At 39.3% G+C, this 20,539-nt stretch overlaps 2 protein-coding genes across 4 annotated transcripts in view; one reads left to right on the top strand and one right to left on the bottom strand.

Moving 5' to 3' along the window:
- The window catches only part of LOC108677278 (protein expanded), a 52,460-nt gene extending 46,910 nt beyond the window's left edge, over positions 1–5,550 (top strand). For 2 of the 3 annotated variants that reach the window (XM_047885292.1, XM_047885291.1), the window contains exon 12: positions 457–5,550. In XM_047885292.1, coding sequence (XP_047741248.1) covers positions 457–1,095 — 639 coding nt within the window. In that variant the 3' untranslated portion in view covers positions 1,096–5,550. The remainder of the gene's footprint in view (positions 1–456) is intronic. The other variant, XM_047885293.1, reaches the window with a different exon arrangement.
- Positions 5,551–5,755: 205 nt separating this feature from the next.
- On the bottom strand, positions 5,756–20,329 carry LOC108677274 (tyrosine 3-monooxygenase). The gene is made up of 13 exons (XM_018165475.2): positions 20,265–20,329; positions 19,872–19,927; positions 18,234–18,395; positions 12,387–12,498; positions 10,998–11,140; positions 10,602–10,836; positions 10,221–10,380; positions 9,697–9,807; positions 8,951–9,036; positions 8,631–8,766; positions 8,214–8,340; positions 7,437–7,672; positions 5,756–7,305 (listed from the first exon to the last, which is right to left on the bottom strand). The coding sequence occupies exons 3-13, from the start codon at positions 18,300–18,302 to the stop codon at positions 7,140–7,142; spliced, it is 1,581 nt and encodes a 526-aa protein (XP_018020964.1). The 5' UTR covers positions 18,303–18,395; positions 19,872–19,927; positions 20,265–20,329; the 3' UTR covers positions 5,756–7,139.
- Positions 20,330–20,539: the final 210 nt, after the last annotated feature.

The following is a 20,539-nucleotide window of genomic DNA, read 5'->3' as shown; positions in this document are numbered from 1 at the left end:
ATTGAAATACTAGGACTGCTATGATTAAAGTTCATGAAGTGCATGCTCTAAAATGATCACCGTTTCTTTAACTTAGAAGGAGATCGAATATAGTGAAGTTTCTAGTCAACAATTAGGTAGTTTAGTTGTCGACCTCAAACATGATTAGTGAATGCTTTATGTTATTTAAAATATTTTGGACTGTCCGTAAATCACTTTGATATTCATCAAGATGAGCAAAACAAGTTGGTTTGATTTTTATAGTCTCTAGAAGTGTCTCCCAAAATGTTCGTAGTTTGTTAAAATGACCAGAAAAATTTCTCTCTACGGTGCTAACTAACTTTCTTATTTTCAGAATTGAAAGGAGCTATAATTTTTGCAGATTACCCCGCATCCCAAAGATTATATCTATTGTTTTTTTAAAGTTTCGACAGTAAAAATCTGTCGTTCACATGGTTATCAGGTTTGCACTTTCAGAGGAGTATATCGAGCAGCCGGCGAGGTCTCGTCACATTGCAGGAGCTGCGTGAGCGAGGGAGCCAACTTGACGTTCCGCTCCTCGCAGCCTTGTGCGCCGACGTCAGCTTGCGACCACCACCAACAGTCAGCGAGTCAGCGACTGCTGCTGCAGCAGTACCACTACCTGCAGGAGCAGCTGAGGCGAGGAGCCAAGGCACGTTCGGTGCCGGCTTCTCGTCCCAATGTTCCTCCTCAACTGCCGGCGCGTTACACGGAGCAGCAGCACACCCCATGTTCAGCCCCCCAGCAGCTACTGCCCAGCAGGCGGCCTCCTCATCCACCACCCCCGGCCTCCGCATGCCAGAGGCACCTCAGTTCATAATGAACTTCGATCCATGTCGGCATGCTAATCTCAGGAAAAAAGAGATCGTGAGTGGCAAAAAATCTACTCGACGTTATTCTGTGGCAGGACTTCAGACGACTAATCAAATTCAAGCTCCACACGTGGTTTTTGGCAAAGGAAGCCGGAAGTTGCCGGCGTTTACCACGCACATGCATCCAAATCCTGATAATCTTCAGCAAATTTTGACGGCCGAAGACCCAGCCGTGCTTGCTGCCAAGCGTAAAGCTAACAGATTAGTGAAAGATCGAATGTGAAAAAAACGATGAGTGACAGATCTACTATAAATCATGATGGAAGTAAACGACAATTTGTGAATTAAATTCTCGTAATGGTTACGAGATACGTGGTTTAAAATAAATTGAACTGTGTAGTGCAATACATTCTTGATGGCACAGAAGAGTTCTTCTGACTTTATCCACTTCAGGCAATTGTGGGCATAAGTGTGCAGCTGTCAGCTGACTTTTCCCGTGTTAGTTTTAACGAATTGAGCGTACATGCAATGCTTAATGTTTCCAGGTGTATTTATTACGTTACCCCCCATGAAAGTACAACACTAAGAATGCTTGGCTGTTCTTCGCAGCTCATTGGTTAAGTTATCGTTGGTAAGGTTTTAGAACATTGCTCCTTAGGTGTGGAATTGCTGCGTCTCAAGCATCTTCTCCTCTCAGGAAATGTAGATTTGGTTGCTGCCTATGATAATGTTCCGGATCATTACTTGGCTTGGAATACTGCTGATATCGCTTTGTTACTTTGCTATATGCATAACAAAAAAAATTGTAAGTAGGTTTGTTTACCATTGATCTACATCCCCATATAAAATTCATTTTTCGGTTTAGTTCTTCTCGATTACACGAGAAGAAGCTTTGCCCTGAAAGTTGATTAATTTTTCATAAGTATACGAGTGCAGCAGCTCATAAGAAAGGATCGCTCTTTTTTGCATTAACAAACCGAGAACTGGAAATTATTTGCAGTGAAGATCGTCTTTTCTGAGCTCAAGATCTTCGTATACTGATTTCCAAACTTCTAAATCGTTAGGCATCTGTTGAAAATACTATTCGTTTTCATCACGTTGTAATTTTTTCACCGTAAATTCGTCTTTTCAACCTTAAAATTTGCCTCAAAATACATGTCAAAGGACGAGACAGCATTTCTTACAATCTTCCATCACACGAATAGCCCATTTTACGTATTACAACAGTCAACCTGATCAATCGTCCATTTTTCATATACAATCATTCACCATACAAATCGTTTATTTTATTGATTACAATAGCCCATCTACGTAGATGCGCAGTGTTCTAGGTATGAAATCCTTAGGTTCAAGGTGGTCTATTAACCACTTATTCAATGTAACATGGATTATTTGGAATTTTCGATTTTAAATTACGAAGTTACCTTTAATGAATTGACTCCGCACCATAAGGAATGATTGCATGTCTCATGCATTTCAATATTAATAAGGTATTAGGAGTACGTAAATTAGTTGCGGGCCTCTTCCTTAGCTTGCTGTGCTAGCAGTGGCTTCTCGCGAGTGTAAGTGGCGACAGTGACTTTGTTATCCTCGTTTTGTTATCACTTGTTAGTTCGATGCACATTAAGTTACGTATCTTAAGATTTTAATCTATCATTCCAAATGCAAGCCATGGTGTTTGATTAGTGATAAGTTGAGAATACAGTTTGAAGTTTGTTAGGTGTTTGTTGGTATGCTAGAGCCCCTGAACTTTCTAACCGTGAGAAGATGTAACTCTCGTCTGTGGATGCCTGATATTAAAATGATCTTTCATGTTCCCGATTCCCACCGGAAAGAACGGCAGTTTTATCTGCTGAAAGCGTGCAGACGGCTCTCTCTCTTTTACTTTGAGGTCGTAGTTGCGTCGTACCTTTACGACTGTCGTCGATAAGACAATGAGTCGTTGTGTCCTCAACAGCTACGACGTTACTCAACACGTACGACGTTACTCAACACGTACGACGTACGTTACTCAACACCGACGTACGTTACTCAACACGTACGACGCTACTCAACACGTACGACGTTACTCGACACGTACGACGCTACTCAACACCAACGACGTTACTAACACGCAAGACGTTACTCAACACCGACGTACGTTACTCAACACGTACGACGCTACTCAACACGTACGACGTTACTCGACACGTACGACGTTACTCGACACCAACGACGTTACTAACACGCACGACGTTACTCAACACGCACGACGTTGTTTATTATTCATCAGGAGGAGGGATGGAAGACTCGCTCGATTTATCTTTCGTGTGTATTTATGGCATGGCCACAACACATGAAGGGTTTGTATTGGGTTTTCGATTCAATTTTTTTCAAAATTCTACAAGTTTTTGCTGCTGAAAAATGAACCTAATAGACTGTTATTGTATCCTTGGCAATGTTGCGTATATTGAAAAAAGTTGCTACTTCAAGGAATAGTAACAAAATATTTGTTTCATGTAATCATTAGTTACTGCTAATAACATAATGATAAAAAAATAACTTATCCCAGTCAAAATTCCGAACGCTCTAAAGTCCTGCTTGTTCTACTTGAAATATTTTCTCAGTATTTATATAGATAACTTAAATTAAACCAATATAAATACACTACGATTATCGGCGGCTAATATCTATAGACCTTACTCATTTGATCATAACATATATTGTACGCGGAACATTTCAGTGCCCTCGAACAACTTGGCTGACACTCGCCATGTACGTAAGAGTCTTATGAAACAGGACATTAAACTTTTCCCGTTGTTCGCATACAAGATAGAATTTTTCGAGTTTGTCGGATATATCAGGTTTGGCGTTCAAGTCGTAAATTATTGTTACTAAATGAACGCTTCTGGGTTGCGCTCTCATTCGTGCGACATTCGCGTTTCTTGGCATCGCGTTAGTTTTAAGTTGAACCACACTTACCTCAGTAGGCTTTAGGACTTTACGAATAACTTCTTTGAATTGTTAAAAATCTAAATTTTTGCTGCATTAATTTTTAATTTTAACTTAGATGAGGGGGTTTATGACTAAATGCTCCACTCTTGTTAACTGTTCAATTTGCATAACCGAATCTGTTTCTACTGCGTTCTCGATTCTTCTGACACTGACAGTATTAGCGTTTTTATACTGAACTTTTTTCTCGTAAATGTGTGATCCAAATGTTAATGGAAACTTTATGCAGCATGTTTCGGTCTGGAATTGAGTCTATGCGTGTAATATGTGTGCACTGAATTTGTATTTTTAAGGTCTAGCTTCTTCTGCTCTTGAAGTGACGATTTTACTTCTTATCTCTCCCAATCCTTAGGAAAATCCCGAGTAAAAGAATCCTAGACGAGTTGATAAGAGTTCGTCCGTTATTCTCTAAAATGGCAATGAATGCAAATAGCGTTCTTCAGAAAACCATAGTGGAATAATTCAAGGCAATATATTCAGTTAAGGTCATCTTATCAATAGTTGCATGACACTTATTAGACATAAACATGTTGTTCTTCACTTCTGTGCCTGATTATAGCGCTGATTTGTTCATCTGCGAACCTTGCAATAAACGATACACAATAGATTACAAATAGATGGTTGTTACCTGCATAAGGCACCCCTACCTTATTTATAATCCGTTCTTCTAAAACATTAGCAGTGCCATTAAGAGCCATTCCATAGCAGTGCCATTAAGAGTGGGGATGAAACTGCTTCTCGGTCTTGATCTTGCAAAAAGCTATCACCTTAGAGTAATGTAGATGGATCGAGGCGCTGTATTAGGCTGATTGTCAACATCTTACATTAGATTTTCTTGCTTATTTATAAGCCTGCTTATGCAACGTTTCCTGATGTTTCAAGAATGACAGACGCGCTCATCATCTGAGTTTAAAACATTATAATCCGTGCTTTCGCGTCCACAAAAGTGTATTGTAAGCAATTCAACTTTGCTATATCGACGTTATGGTTCTTCATCTCCCAAGAAGAGATAGAATGTACCCAAATAATTCTAATATTTTGTTACACTAAAGAAATAATAATAGATTGCACTGAATATAGCAAGTCATATGTTGATCAAAGTAGCATAATTCGTGTCAAAGCGAAAGTTTGTTCTACTTTTAAATTATTGCCGAGTTTTGTCCACATGATAGAATAGATTTGCTATCGGTACTTCTACCGTGAACTACTTTCATTTTTAATTTTGTATACCCTTCCTGTATTTCCACGCTAGAAAAATAAATTTCCTACCCCTTTTTATATTTTCAAGTCAGAACGTCAGAATTTTCAATTTCAACCGAAGATGTGCAGGCCAACTGGAACATAGTCTGGACTTCACGCCGCGGACTTCTTACTCAAAATCAAGCTTATCCCTAGTATAATTTCGATGCCCACGAGTGGTTGCTTCCATATTGAACTTTTCTGTTTTTATAAATTTTTAAGTACCATTGAATTGTAATGGAACGAAAATTCTGCAATGTTGCATTGATAATTTAGATTGACTACATTTTATACGCGTTCCACTTGCTCTGTCAGATATTTGACTAGAGCACAGGCAGCTTGCGTGTTGAGAATTGTAAGTTGCGTTTTTCTTTGTAAATTACGTTGACGTTTTTTTTTTGGCATAAAAGTCGGAGCTAAAAACGATTCCTGGTTATTATTTTTTAATTTTGGGTCTGTGTGCAAAGTTATTGTCTGTATATACATGAATAAAAGAAGGAGAGATGAATTCGTATTTTTTTCTGCATAGCCAGACGGTCTTACCTCGAGATGTTCTCCAACAGTTCTAGGTGTTGGGTTTGTTATTAATGTAACAATTTTACTTATCGCTTACAGTTATATTCATCCATTCCAAATAGCCAAAGTCTCTTTTGCTTGTTGACATATGCGACGGCGAACAGTAACATGTTTATACATTCGGATTAAGAGACGAGTATCGAGGATGTCATATATTTTTCCACACCCAACATTCACAATCACGGACAACATGCAACAAGTGTAAGCATAGACAACGAGCAACATTTGTCAATCCCTTGTACGCGCAATAAAACCTTAATTTTAGTTCGCAAATTATTTCGCATTTAGAAATATTTTTGAAAAGTGAAGATGCTTACTTTTACTGCTCAATGCCATAGTTTTACTGCTCATTTATTAAATTCAAATTATGACTAATTGCTTATACTTTAGGTAATTGGTTAAATCATCTCAATATTTTTTATAAGTAAATTCTTTTTGACCGCAGAATATGTATTGCGGTCCTAGTTTAGCACAACCGTGTATCGAATTCATGTCCTAAAAGTTGGTGGAAATATTCTTTTCTCTCAATTTCAATTACTGGGATACCGCAAATAGTACTTTAAAAATTAATAAAAATCATCGTTTTTTAAACGCCCGGCTCATCAACTAACTTTAATCTTAAAGTTACATTGTTTTTCGATCAGGCTCATCATCCATAAAGCCGTTGTAGTTGCGCTAAAAGCTAATGTGTTTCTCATCCAAGAGAGCGACGTAGTTGCGCTTAAAAGCTAATGTGTTTCTCACTAGATATTTCGACGATGTAGCACTTAAAAGCTAATGAGTTTTACATTAAAGAGAGCGATGAAGTTGCGCTTAGAAGCTAAAGTGTTTCTCTTTAAAGAGAGCGACGCAGTTGCGCTTAAAAGCTAATGTGTTTCTTATAGGCTTCCGATCACTCGCATACACTAACCATGTGCAAATCACTATAAGGATTCGACCATTATCGTCTTAGCGACTAATATGATTTCGTCAGCACCCCCGAGTCGTTGCCGAGTTATAAACAAACTTCTTAATTAAGCCAATCGTTTAAACTTTTAAAGAAATTTAACATCAGATGAAACTTATATGGTTATTATATCTCAGTCTGTATCTTTTACAGATGTCAAATGTAACGACCGTTAAAATCAAACAGTTTGTGCGCCGTCAAATAATTGACTGCGTGACTATTTCTTTCGAAAAGTTGCTGAAACCCGTTATAATTATTTATCGAAACGCACTCCGAATGCGGCTAAAGCTGGATTCACAAATTACGGGTAAGTTAACATTTTGTTCGACGATCCTACAACAATGTACAGTTTTTATGACGATCATACAAGCTTTAAGAGGAACTGAATTAAAGTTTTGGCCTCTCAATGAAGTAGTGACGTTTAAATTTAATTCTATATGGTACCTAAAGGCAGATGTCAACAGAACTAGCCAAACACCAAAATAACCATTTTGTCACGGATTCCAGCAACCATCAAGTTTTAAACATAACCCATGATCGAAGTTGACCATTTTTCATCAATTTTCGAAGAGCATCTAGTCTTGCAGCTTCTCGAGTGCGGCGGTGATATTGACGAGCTCGTGCAGCAGGCCGCCGGCCGCGCGCGTGAGGGCGCGATGGGAGTTGAGGACCTCCACGGAGCAGCTGAAGGGGTCGTAACGCACCTCGTAGGGACGCGTCAGGGTGGCCGCCGCCCACCTCCTGTGTGCGGAAAGCTGACTTGGCAAGATCGCTTCAGGAACGAAATAATTTCAATTACTTTTCTTGAATATAATTAGCAACGTATAAACGAACTTTGAACAGGCAATGAATGTCACAACACATAGTTTCACCTGAATTTAGACTGAGCATCAGTAATAGACTCAGCCACGAAGTAGACATCCTGGTAGTCCTGGTCCTGGTATGGCTGCACCGCCGTCACGCTCGGCTCAAACTCTCGGTGCTCGGGAGCGCTGGAGAGTGCGTGGCTCAGCTCACCGTAACTGCTGAGCAAACCAGCGCCCCACGCACGCAAGTCTTTGCCGTCGTTCTCCCGACACAGACCGAACTCCACCGTGAACCAGTACATCTGTAACAAACCGGAGTCCACCGTGAACCAGTACATCTGTAACTATCTGTAACAAACCGGAGTCCACTGTGAACCAGTACATCTGTAATATACCTGAGTCCACCGTAAACCAGTACATCTGTAACAAACCGGAGTCCACCGTGAACCAGTACATCAGTAATAAACCGGAGTCCACCGTGAACCAGTACATCTGTTACAAACAAAACTAAACCGTGATTCGTGAACAAGTGCATCTGTATGGGTCGAACTCTACCGTGAACAAGTAAATCTGTAAGAGATCACGATGTAACAGCAATACATCTGTTACAGATCGAACTTCACTTCATCGTGAACCAGAATGTCTGTAACAGACCAAACTCCAGTATGAGTCTATGAACTAGTGCATTTATGATAGACTAAGCTCGTTTCGCAAACATATTATCTCAACTGGTACGAATTTTTAAGAAATTGCTTGATTCATTTCTTCATCCATTCAAGATTTTTCTGCATGAATTAAATGTATTATTCAAATATTATTTAATGGTAAAGTAACTGAACTCACTGTAGCAAAAAGCTCTATCTCTTCGTCGGTTGCGCCGAGGGAAGCCAGTCCCAGGTCGTGGGAGAACTGAGCAAACTGAGGGTCGGCCAGCAAGGGAGCGTGGCCGAGCAACTCATGGATCACGTCCCTGACACGAACAAACATTTCGGAATGTTATTAATCGTTGAACATTAACTATAAATCTAGGCTTACATTTACATGGGAGTTGCGAGGTTGTTCAACTTGGAATATTGAATTGGTGTTCCACTCCTTTTCGATACATTGTTCAATATTCGTAACCCTTAATATATATGGGAATAAAGTTATCCAATAGGCATTTGTTTCTGAAGTCAGTAAAAAACAAACGGGAATTTTAATTCTGGATTGATCACGTATACTTTTTAACAGAATACACCCATATAAACATTTATAACTGACGGCTCCGGGCTGTGATGGGGAGACGAGTGATGTCGCACGTATTGCGTGCACTGAAACACACGGAACGCCAGAGACGCAAGGAAGTCTCGGCTTGTCAAGAGACCGGCGGCAGGCCGCAGCGTGAACCCGGTATTTTCTGTCCATGAAAAAAACGAATATAAGACTTAAATTTTACAACACACATATTTTTTACAACACACATATTATTAAATAAAATCATGTTCGTCACAGCTATTAATCCTAGTTGAGCATCGCAAGGTAAGTGATTCATCAGAAGCAATGAGCTCACTCAGTTGACAATAATAATTATCAGGGCTCACTCTGCATGAAGTTAGAAACATCCTGCAGCTGAGGGATTGCGTCAGCCGAGTAGTTACAGTCGCGCTTCAGAATTTCCCAGACAGCCCTGTAACCATCAATATAATGCATTCCGGAGGTATGCACAGAACTGAAGTGATAATACATAGAATGTTCAAGCTGGAGGAATAAAAACTATCACAATCACGCGTTGCAGTTGAAAGGTTGCAATTGCATGTTTCCTGTGAACGAGAGTTTGCTAGGATTTACTGGAATTTCCAAACTCGATATTAAAAACAAAATGAGGAATTCTGATAGCTCATTTTTGAAGTTGGAAGAATTGGTCATATTAACCTGACTATGTATTTATGGATTGTAATATGCCCATAGTACGGCGGTCTGGATATAAGTTCCTGTTCCACGTAAGGTGCTGGGGCACTGCTACGTAAGCTATATAGTACAGTACACAAGCACTAAATACACGAGACGAAGTGAATTGCTTTATGTGTAAGAAGGTTGAAAGCACAAGTGAGTTGAGCTCTCACCCATATAACACGCACAAATAACCCTACGAGCACACTTATGTCCTTCATCGTTAAATCACCCCCATAAATTGTAATGGTCACATTCGTAAATAGGTACCGCTTACAGAGTGCAGAAAAACATCTGCAGCATGTACAATTGTGCATCATAGCCTCACACGTGCTTATATATGCTGGTGACAGACGTGGGTAAAAGCTAGGCATTACTTACAAAATATCGAGTATACCTGTACTGACGACAGGCGTGTGTAGGTATAAGCTTGTCGAGCTCTTTGAACACGACGCTCCAGGTCTTGATCTCCTCCGGCTGGTACTGCACGCGAGGAATCGTCTCGCCGCTGATCAAGGACCACATAGTTCAGATAACCTTCACATCTGTACATGTACAAGATGTGTCTTGCAGAGTAGTCAATCAGTATAACATATATTCCCGTAACCCAGTTGAAATATTTAAGAGGTATTTTTTTATTTGAAACTTGTCTGTCGCTAATCTTTCACTTAGTAGAAGATATTTCTATACTTCGTAAAAGTTATGGAAAATAATTACATGTTAGTTTTGAGTTTAGGAGCGAGCTTGATAGCAATAGAGGTCCTATTGTAGGGAGTTAAATGTTACCATCGAGTATGTCATTTCAACGAAATAACTTTATGGAGGAAAAACTGATTAATGAGAAAATAATTTTAGATAAATTAATTATTTGGTTATTCGATGCGCAATTAATTTATTTACGAACAGCACAGCTTTGCTCACTGTCGGTACGAGAAAGCGATACTGGCGATGGCCTTGCGACGCTCCCGATACACGGGGTCAGAGAAGCCAGGGTGGTCCATGTCCAAGTCTGGCTCGTACTTGGTCATGAGGTGGTTACACTTGTCCAACTCGCTGATGTGCCGAGGGAACCACGAAAAATCTGCACAAACAAAGGAAACGTTCCAAGCGTACGAACGTAAAGTGCATTGATGCGATTCAAACGCACAGCCTCGTACTGAATGAATGCGATTAGTGCTCACTCGACAATATCAAAGATGAGGGTAACAATATGTAATCACAGGAATTTTTTAAAACGTTTGAAATATTATATAGCCTGTGAAATGTTATAGGACAGAAATTTAAATTTAGCCGTTGAGTGACCTCGTTCGTTGGAGTGAAACGTTTTTTCTGGCGGCAGGAGCCTGACGGCGGTGGTGCTTGACCCTTGCCGCAACGCCTTCAGCAACGACAACAAAGGCTCGGCTTCAATGTACACTTTAATCAGCACCTCAAAACTGAGCTGCTTCTTCTCCCTGGCAATGGCAATATCTTGTTCGGTAAAGTCCATGTTCCTCACCAGTCTAGTCTCGACATGGAGCACCAACCCGCTCGTGTTCTGCACATTGAACGTAACTTTTTCGATCATCATGAAAATCCAGAGCTGTCGGTACATTTTTCATTTACTTTTCGCCCGTTACTTGCGATGCGTGCAAAATTATTTTCACTAGTACTAAAATCAGTTTAAATCTGGCGAAAAAATAGCACACACTAGCTCACCTCGAAAGTTTTGAGGATCCTCGATAGGCCCGTGAGGCCCCCAGCTAGAGTGAGCAGCAGAGACGTTACTTGCGCCTGACTCTTCTCTTCTCCTTGACTCAAAGCTTGAGTCAACAGGAGCTCATCGTCCGTCAGTTCTTCTCCTACGACCAAATTAATAAAGAGAGTTACGAACGACTGAAGCTATTAATATATTCCAATCAGTTTCAGATTCAACTTTGTTAACATCAAACGCTTTTTAAAACGTAAAAAATTGAAAAGAGAGTTAAATTGTCAGTTAATACTACTCCTGGATTAGCGTAGACCGTTTTGAAGTCGTGAAATTTCCACTAGCACTTATTCATACAAATCGCACGCACCTCTCGCTGATTTGGAAATAGTGAAATATCGTCAATAGCTCACATATGTCGGCACTGAAGAAATAGGCCCATGGCCTATTGCCGATTCTTGAACTTTTCGTGACTTGATTCACAAGGGATCCGGCCTTTGGAACCCGATCTTTCCATAACTGACGATTGATTGAGATAGCTGCTGGACTTATTGCCTGCTCCGTAATTTGCTAGGCATTTTAAGACTGAACATATGCTCCTGCATAGCTTCGTCTAGTCTGTTTTTGAAGGCGTTCATACTCGGAGCTTCAACGATGCTATCAGGGAGGCTGTTCCACATGTCGGTGACTCGAAGCGAGAAGAAATGTTGTCGCATGGATGTGTAACAACGCAGTTTTTTTAGTTTATAGCTGTGGCCCCTGGTGTTGGTTCTTGTTTCAAATTCTAGTAAGCCTTCTGGAACCTTGTGTAAGCCATGAGTATACTTGTTTGCTTCAATGAGTTCCCCACGCATGCATGCATGAATTATTTTAGCATTGGTTTATAAAAATATTGCAAGGAAAAAATAAGTAATGGAGATTTTTATTACAGTCAGAAAAAAACAAAGCGCAAATTGTGTTTCTTCAACACAATAAGCTCTTTGCCAAAATCAAAGCTAGTCCAGGTCAGTCAACACGTAAATAACTTAACTGTATTCCTGTATTCCAGTATAAAACCTATTTTAGAAATATTGGGAAGAATTTCAATCTGACAATTTTAAGAATTCATTCGACATGGTTCAATTAATTGATTGACATTGAAATACCATGGCGGTCACATTAAAGTGAATTCGGTTCAGACACAGTAATGTTTACGCCTTTGGACGCGAAGAATCCTCACTTGTATAAATCAAATTCAAGGGAAGCTGAACAAACTCTAGTCCTACAAAGTCATTCAAGGTGCGAGTATAAATACTAGCCGCATGAAAATGAATTTTGTCTTCGTTCAGTTTTCAATATTAGTGCGTCTTATTTAATTATGTTATGGATATTAGCATCATATGTCTTTGGCCGGGCCTCACCAGTAGAGGAAGATCGCACTTCTTGCAGCAGGCTCTGCTTCTGGACGCGGTTGAGTGCAGTCTCGAAGCGAGCGTCGTCCACGAGCGAGCGACGGCGAGCCGGGTAGCCGTTCTGCAAATGCGGGATTGATGCGCGTGTTATGAAAACAAATAAAGCATCCATTAAGTTCATTAAAGCATGTAATAAAGCAATTAAGCATGATCGGGTACGGTGAGAGCAACCCGGTGATAACAACTAAACGAACTTTCTTCGACTTGTACAATTCTGGCTTTGAATTCAATGAGAATGACATGTCATTGATTCACGTGCTAGAATTATTTTAATAATTAAATATGTCGTAAAAAATAATTCAATATTTAGTCATATAATTGATGTTATAGGCAAGAGAGAATTTATTGAATTAATTTCGTACTCATCAAGCAAACACTTGCGGAAGAACCCTTAAAGACTTTCAATGAAAATGTCATCGGGAAACTCCACAGCCTTCTGTCGAGATCCTCCTCTACAGAAACATTTTTCCGATCCATGACCAATAATTTTTGGCAATATTATTTCTACTAAAAAATTTCCTTTGGTTGTGAGAATTGCGTGTCAGTATCAACCCATCGACGTCTCTTCGAACTCATCAGGTTCTTCGAAAAATAACTCGCATGCATGAATTATTTTTAGCATTGGTTTATAAAAATATTGCAATGAAAAAATAAGTAGGAGAAATATAACGGCTTTTTTCTTTAACTTTGATATGTTTTACTGTCACATTAGGCCACGTCACAAAATCTTGAGCTATGATTAACTATGGAGTGCTCACAAATGCCAAAAATGGCGGACAATATTAAATAACATCAAATTTCCATGGAAACAATCCTCGACTGATATCTGCGCCCGTCGTCAAATCAATTGTATCGACATAGTAGCAACGTTGCTTAGTTTAACCTTGACATTTTCCAGCAGCGTGAATAATTCGCCTGTTAGGCTTCAACAAAGTAATCCTTTATCAACGTTATGGAATAATACTTCTGTCTCAGGCAGCACTTGCAATGGGCAGCCGTCAACTAACTGGAGAAGGACTAAGAAAATTGCTGGAAGAAATCGTCGATCTAATTTAATACCCTGAGATGTAATTCAGACCAACGACTTGATGTCTACGCTTTCGTCTAGTTGCTCTTTTAGTTGCTAATGTATTTTTTTATACTAAAATTGCAGGTTTGGATGAAGGTTATGGTCAATATATTCTTTATATTTTTAGTAATTTTTTTGCATATTCATAATTAAAGTCATAAAATATTTTAATTGTCATTTTCTATTCAGCAAAGAAAAACGTCCATCACTCTAAAGCTTTGCATTGCACCACCCGAGACGTTATGAGCTATTGAACATGTTTTATTCACTTAGACTTAGAGAGTACGCCCGCACTTCTGAAATCATAACTGCGTCTTTCCTTCGTGATTCGCCCTCCATGTTCCACATTCGTTTCAGTCAATCCATCCCTGACAACGCAAACCTCATAGCAAACTTAGAGAGCGCATTTCAACTCCAATGACAATCGAAAATAACGTAACAAATTAAAATACTACAGTTAAAATCATCTAACTTTAGTGTTCAAAGTTAGGTCCAGCAAAACGCCTGGATGCATGCAAAGGTACAACAATGCGCCTCGTGCGCATTTTGTGGTGCAACAGTGCGCCTAGTTTGCATGTTCGGGTTCAGCAGCGAAATTAGCTTGCATATATATAAGGTTCAGCAAGGTACCTCACTTGCAGGTTCAAATTAAACAAGGCGCCTCTCTTCCATGTTGAAGTTCAAGAAACGTTTTCTTGCATGTTCGGTTCATGAAGGCGCCTCGCTAGCATGTTCAGATGCAGGTAAGCGCATAGCATGTTGAGCCGCAGCCTCAAATTGCCCCACTTAAATCGGCAATTTCATTATATTTACTTATGATGGAAGGCCGAGACCTCCGGGCGCCGCGCATAATGGCTTCGCTCCAGCGACGCACAATGGAGCACTCGATCGAGCAGCTATTTCTAGCCCGCTGCCCTCCCTTCACGAGCCTGGGTGAGGGGAGTCTGTTTCTTTTTTATTATCACACCGTATTTCCGTGGGAAACCACTACCCTCACGTCATAGATAACATTTAAGTTAATTTTGGAAAGATATAATATAATTTATCAGATCTGACTTGTTGAAGAATTCGATTTGGGAATGAAAGATTATTTTCGCGGTTAAATAAGCCTAGAAAAAATATCAATACAAAATTGATATTTTAAACTTTTTTATTTTTTCCATTCTTAACCATTTCTTCATTTATTTAAGGACTTTCCCTCTTTAAGAATTAGAGTTTTTTCTTCACTTATGGTCGACGAATAGTAAATTCCGTAAGTGGGTAATGAGCATCGATTCCTTAAGGTTGATCTGTCTTTTATACATGTTCAATCGTACACTCGTATGTTGGTCTGCCCGAGCTTGTTCAATACAGCTGAAGTGTTCTAACGGCTAAAGTATTCATTCAAAAGAAAGGTTATATTATTATGGTGATTTCAAAGTGAAGAGTTTTTTTCTATTCAGTTTTACATGCTCTGTTCCTAAATTAAACCAACACACTAATGTAATGAGTCGTTCGCTTCATCCATTTTCCCCATTAGGAGACCCGTTAATTCAAATAAAAATCATTAACATATGGCTGTTCTGATTGTTGAAAATGACATACAAACTTGCCTACTACCTTATTCGATTTCGAATTGTATGCAACGAGGAATTGAGAACCTCGATCAATGCCATCCATCCATTCACTTTGGCGGAATAAAGCCAGCGACCGATTCCTGCCGACGACTTTGCTCATCAAGTCTGGGCTCTTAATGGCTAAGCCTTCCTTCGGTCTTAGGTTAATTAGTTTAGGAGCTTTTGTGCTCCAGCACGCGCCAGCCGGATGCCAAAATTAAAAACATTCGACCTCTGGACGAAAATATCTTGCCAGGAATATCGGTGGTAATTGAATAAAATTGTGATACTATTTTAAACTTTCTGAGATTTTGACAATTTTGAACGGAAGTGCAATTCAAAAAGAAGGTCGACGTTTTGTCAACAAAATGAATGAAAAAAAAAATTCTTGTCAGTGACTGATAATTTTATCATTTTCATTTCACTCTCTGAAAAAAATCCTAATTTTTAGTAAATATTTGAAATCATCAATGACGATACTCAACGGACTCAGCTTGAGAAAACTGTATTAAAAAACAATGTTGTAAATTTGAGTTTAATGACCACTATTTAGTTGTGCGCATTTATACATTTCTGTCTGTATAACATGTGAGCTCATAAACTAACATGTTATTCTGGAAAGTGGGTCTAGACCAGGGTCTACCAACAGACCATGGGGAAGAGGTGGAGGGAAGTATGGGGCTTGGTTTAGGAGCGCATGCAATCAGTGAGGACACTGATCCCATGTCCCTAGGGGGATCAGGCGAGTCCCTTCTTATAACGCTCCTCCTCAAGTGAAGCGGAGGGAGGAGGGACTTTAAAATTGGCATTTTAAGGAGTAATATTAGTAATAGTAAGTGGGCTGGTTGATCCTTGAAGATTATCTAACTATAGAAGGGATTACAAAAAATGCAGATTCGTTCATTAGAGTTTGTTTTCATTCAGTAATCGTACTTACGGCGAACTCATGAAAAAAGGACCCTGCAACGAATTTCAGACTAACATAAATTAGCGATCATGTTCTCAAATGCCATCTCACAGTTTTAGAACGTAATAGGTCAATGACTGCAGTTGGCGAGGAATTGGTTTCGCGGAGATAAAATAAACGTTTAAGAGATTATAAATCTGGCAAGCGAATTGAAAATTTGACTCAAGGATTATCATTTGTTGACGATACATCTGACACGTATTGCATGAATAGATAATAATCAAGAGATTTGTCCGAATTTGCTATAGAAAGGCCATGATATGCGTGCTGATTGACGGGCTCGCGTCTCATCAGACCTGGACCAATTTGGGACGTTCAAGGGAGCCAATCAAGCGCGTGTTGCAGCTCACGAATTTCAAGTCCAACTTATTTGCCTGGCAAATTTTCTATTAAGCCATTCGTAAACTACTGGGAAGAATTTTTGGTCATAGTTTATTTTACTTCGAGAACCATCAACTTTTTCTGGGATAAAATTAAAACTGCACGCTTTGAAATGAAATTAAATGCCCTCACTCAGAAAAATGAATTGGTCATATTGTTCAAATAGTGACACAATTTCTGCACCTTTTGTCATGCAAATGTTTTATGTACAGCATGCAGCAGTTATATGTCTTTTCGTCCGGACAAACTGGGTCAGGAAGATTTAAATTTAATTGCACGTTTTGTCAGTAAAACCTGTATATCAACGCATTTATGGGAGTATAATAATAAAATCAATTTTTACAGCAAGATATTCCCCCGCTTTAACATTTATTTGCCGCAATTTGCATTATGTAATTAGTAGATAGCAATGTAATAAATTATGTCATATAATAAACTTATATAATAAGTTTACGGTAAAATATTTTTGCAGGAAACCCAAGATTCTATCACCAGAACAAATTAATATAAATGGACAACCCATATTTTGACCCCGTCCATCTCTCCAATGCCGGGCACAATTTTGTTAGCAATGCTATTTCCCGAAAAGGTAATTGAATTCCCCTGACATTATTTGTTCATCAGCTAAAGTGATATTATCGCAGAGGCGTGGCACCCAAATGAAGTTTTCTTTCCATCTCGATGCATGGAATGGGATAACCCCACTGCGACCCTAAGGATGCCCAGCGGGACTGCAAAGGATACTGTTATATCCAGAGGGATATACCATGATTTAGAGGGATATACTGCGACTTAGGCGCATTTTGGTACCTTGTGCAATAAGGCAGCCAAATGAAGTCTGACAAACTCATAACTGAAGCTATTCTTTATCGCTGGCCTACTAATAAGTCCTAAAAATTTGCAGGATTTATGATAGAGAGCTAAAAATAAATCTATAAAATAGAGCTATAATAATGTGTAAAATACTGAATGAAAAAGCTAATTATTTATTAAGAGAATTTTTAGTTTTTTTGTGGTAGGTAAGAGGAAAATTTGAATTTATTCTTTGCTGCAATTTGGACACGAATTTACAATAATAAATAGTGCCCCGTGACAGTTCAGCAGTGAAGCCGGATGGTTAAGTTCGCGTTTTCGATTTGTGGCTACAATGCGAAAACTTTCGGTTTAAAGTTCCGCTCGAATTTCAACTTTTAACACGTTGACTACGATTGCTTCATCTTGTACTATTATTTCAGTTTTTGTACTTTTTTTAAGCAGGGTTGCCAGACGGTCATTTTTTCCGGACAAATTCCGTGATTTAGTTTTTCTCAATTGCGTTGCCCGGCTAAAATTTATGATAGGGGTACTTCCTAATCAAATTTTAAATACTGCAAACAGAAAATAAATGGAATTTTTATAGCGGAACCTACAAATAAACTAGTATACATTGACTTATCGGCCTTTTTTGGCCTTTTTTGTTCTCGGAATTGGCCAATTTTAGGCAACCTGAATTATGTACCACTACCTCCTGGAGAAATACATTTCGTGGTACGCATATGTACCAATACGTAGTCAACGTGTTAAGGATCGACTTTCCAGGGGCTCAAACGGTTAAAAAAATCGTGCCATAGGTATTTGACATTATGTTGCTCGTAATTGATTAAGAAAAATTACAGACAAATAAATGCAGAACAAAAGTTCTCGCATAAGCTCGGAACGTTAGTATAGATGATTCATTTTTTTATTGCTCAAATTTATACGATTATACGAGTAACCCTAATTACATTCGAGTTACAGTGACTCACCTCGATGCTGTAGGACTTTTTTACAGCAAAGGCTCCTCGGCTCATGTGGGAAGTGGCGGTCTTGTTCATCTTGGCGGACGACGCTTCAATGCCCTCGAAGAGCCCCGTGCAGTTGTAGCCGAAACGGTAGATGGAATACCGTCCAAACTCCAGCGTTACCAGCTGTGTTATGACATGACATGGCGTGTGAAGTCTCTTATAAGTAGTTAGTCTGCGGTGCATGGTTAAGCGCTGTGTTATGGCATGACATGGCGTGTGAAGACACTTATAAGTAGTTAGTCAGTAGTGGTTACCGCTGTGTTGTGACACATGGCATATCAAGACTCTTCTGAGTAATTAGTCAGGAGTGGTTACCCGCAGTTGTGCGATAAGACGTAGCATGCCAATTTCAAATAGGTAATTTGTCAGGGCGTGATTACCAGCAGCGTTGTGACGAGACCTCGACTGTGAAATCTCTCATGAGTAATGATTTTTCATGGGTGCTAATCAGCTCTGTTGTGACGAGACATGGCGTGTCAAGTCGCTTATGGCTAATTAGTCAGGGGTGTGTCCCCGCTGTATAGAAGCGACACACACGCTAGTGGTCTCGTATAAAGTAATTCAACAAGTGACGTGCTGTGTCGTGGCAAGACAGACGCACATGCGTATGATATTGTATCGCCATTCATTGGATAAAACGCTGTACTATTGTAGCGAGTCACACATGCACGCATGTGATCTTGTGTCAAGTCATTCATAGAATAAAACGCTGTACTATTGTAGCGAGTCACACACGCATGTGATCTTGTGTCAAGTCATTCATAGAATAAAACGCTGTATTATTGCAGCGAGACACACACGCGTGTGATCTTGTGTCAAGGCATTCATAGCATCATAGGATAAAACGCAGTCTTATCGTAGCGAGACAGACGCGAGTGGTCTCGTAGAAATTAAGTCATTCTCTTTGTTTTCGTTAACATCTAGTCTGTGAAGTATAAGTCGCATCTCACTTCTCACAGTTTGGTGAAACATTCCAATGATGTTCTATATAAAGTGTATTGTTTTCAGCTATTGTGTGTCCTCTTTTTCTCTTCGGGCTTAAAAGTTATGTAAGCGTCAAAATTTACTGCATGCATGAAGACTTCTAAGTGCGAAATGACTTCTTGGTGTAGGTTTTCTTCAACACAAACAAGCACATGCAGCTGTTTGTTTGATACGTAGATTAATATACAATCATGACCGTACTGTTTCCAGAAATTGTTATGGTTAAAACAACTAAGTTGATTATGTATCGTTTCATTGTTGATAATTTGTTGTGCCGTAAATTGCAAAAATTACGAACAGCACTTAATTTACACAAGCACGTCTTGCTTTTTACTTAGTACATTTTATCAGTAGATTATATACAGTTGCAATATTATTTATGATATCAAATAATTTTTCAAGCAGCAAAAAACATTAAAAACAATTATTTTCATCAATTGAAGGTAAATGTCATTATATTTATTTTGGAGGATATTATTTATTATTAAATATGTTTGCTTTCGACAATACTGCGGTTTCTATTAGTTACTTAAATGTTCATTTTGAATTAGATTTCTCTTTTAAGAACGGGGTGGAACTAACTACACATACAAATACCTAAAAATAAATACTCACATCTTAGCTACTTCTCGTAAATATGTTGCCCAGTAGCTTCCGCTTCGTTATTTATTCTGCAAGAAGACCGGAAGAAGAGAAGTTAACTATCATGACGAAACTTGAGCTTGTTTAATGACGGTTATGGTGGTAATACGGACCCAATTACCATATCGAGGATATCCTAAGACCTTGACAAATAAATAATCTATAATGGATTGAATATTTACCCAAAAACGTTAGGTAATTTTGCTACAAACATATTGACGGAAGTGCGTTAACAAATTATTATCGACGACTTTCGACTTTCGTGAATTTCTCCACTCGAAAGCGTGCTCGTCTTATTTTGTCAGCAAGACTATAGTTATCTGAGAAGATATCAGAGTAGTCTGATGCAAAAGTATCACTCTTTACCTTACGAGGCTCGGTGCGCGCAGCGTCGTTTGTAGGGTAGACGTGGCCCTGCTTTCGCCGGCGCCACTTGTTGCCGTCTGAGGGACACCGGACAATCGAACCCTCGATAGCAGCGTCAGCCCAACCAGTCCAGGGTGGGAGGTGAAACTAAAATTATATTGAAGAGACTCCCACGCAGTGCTCGTTTCGACCGACCACTGAGAAAATTTTCTTCGGCGGTCTGGCTCTGAATAGACGCAGAACTACTTACTTAAGTCGTTTTGAACTTCCCTTGA

The sequence above is a fragment of the Hyalella azteca genome, unplaced genomic scaffold (assembly GCF_000764305.2).
Source record: "Hyalella azteca isolate HAZT.00-mixed unplaced genomic scaffold, Hazt_2.0.2 contig17496, whole genome shotgun sequence".
Taxonomy (NCBI): Eukaryota; Metazoa; Arthropoda; class Malacostraca; order Amphipoda; family Hyalellidae; genus Hyalella; species Hyalella azteca.
The sequence above is the reverse complement of the archived record's forward strand: the minus strand, read 5'-3'. Positions and strand labels throughout refer to the sequence as shown.

Excerpts from the sequence above, each read along its gene's own strand:
- LOC108677274 (XM_018165475.2), bottom strand. The coding sequence starts at position 18,302 with ATGAACAAGACCGCCACTTCCCACATGAGCCGAGGAGCCTTTGCTGTA. Across the intron at positions 11,141-12,386 it reads AGTGCGATCTTCCTCTACTG|GAGAAGAACTGACGGACGAT; the intron begins GTGAGGCCCGGC and ends ATTTGGTCGTAG. Across the intron at positions 9,037-9,696 it reads CACGCCTGTCGTCAGTACAG|GGCTGTCTGGGAAATTCTGA; the intron begins GTATACTCGATA and ends TGATGGTTACAG.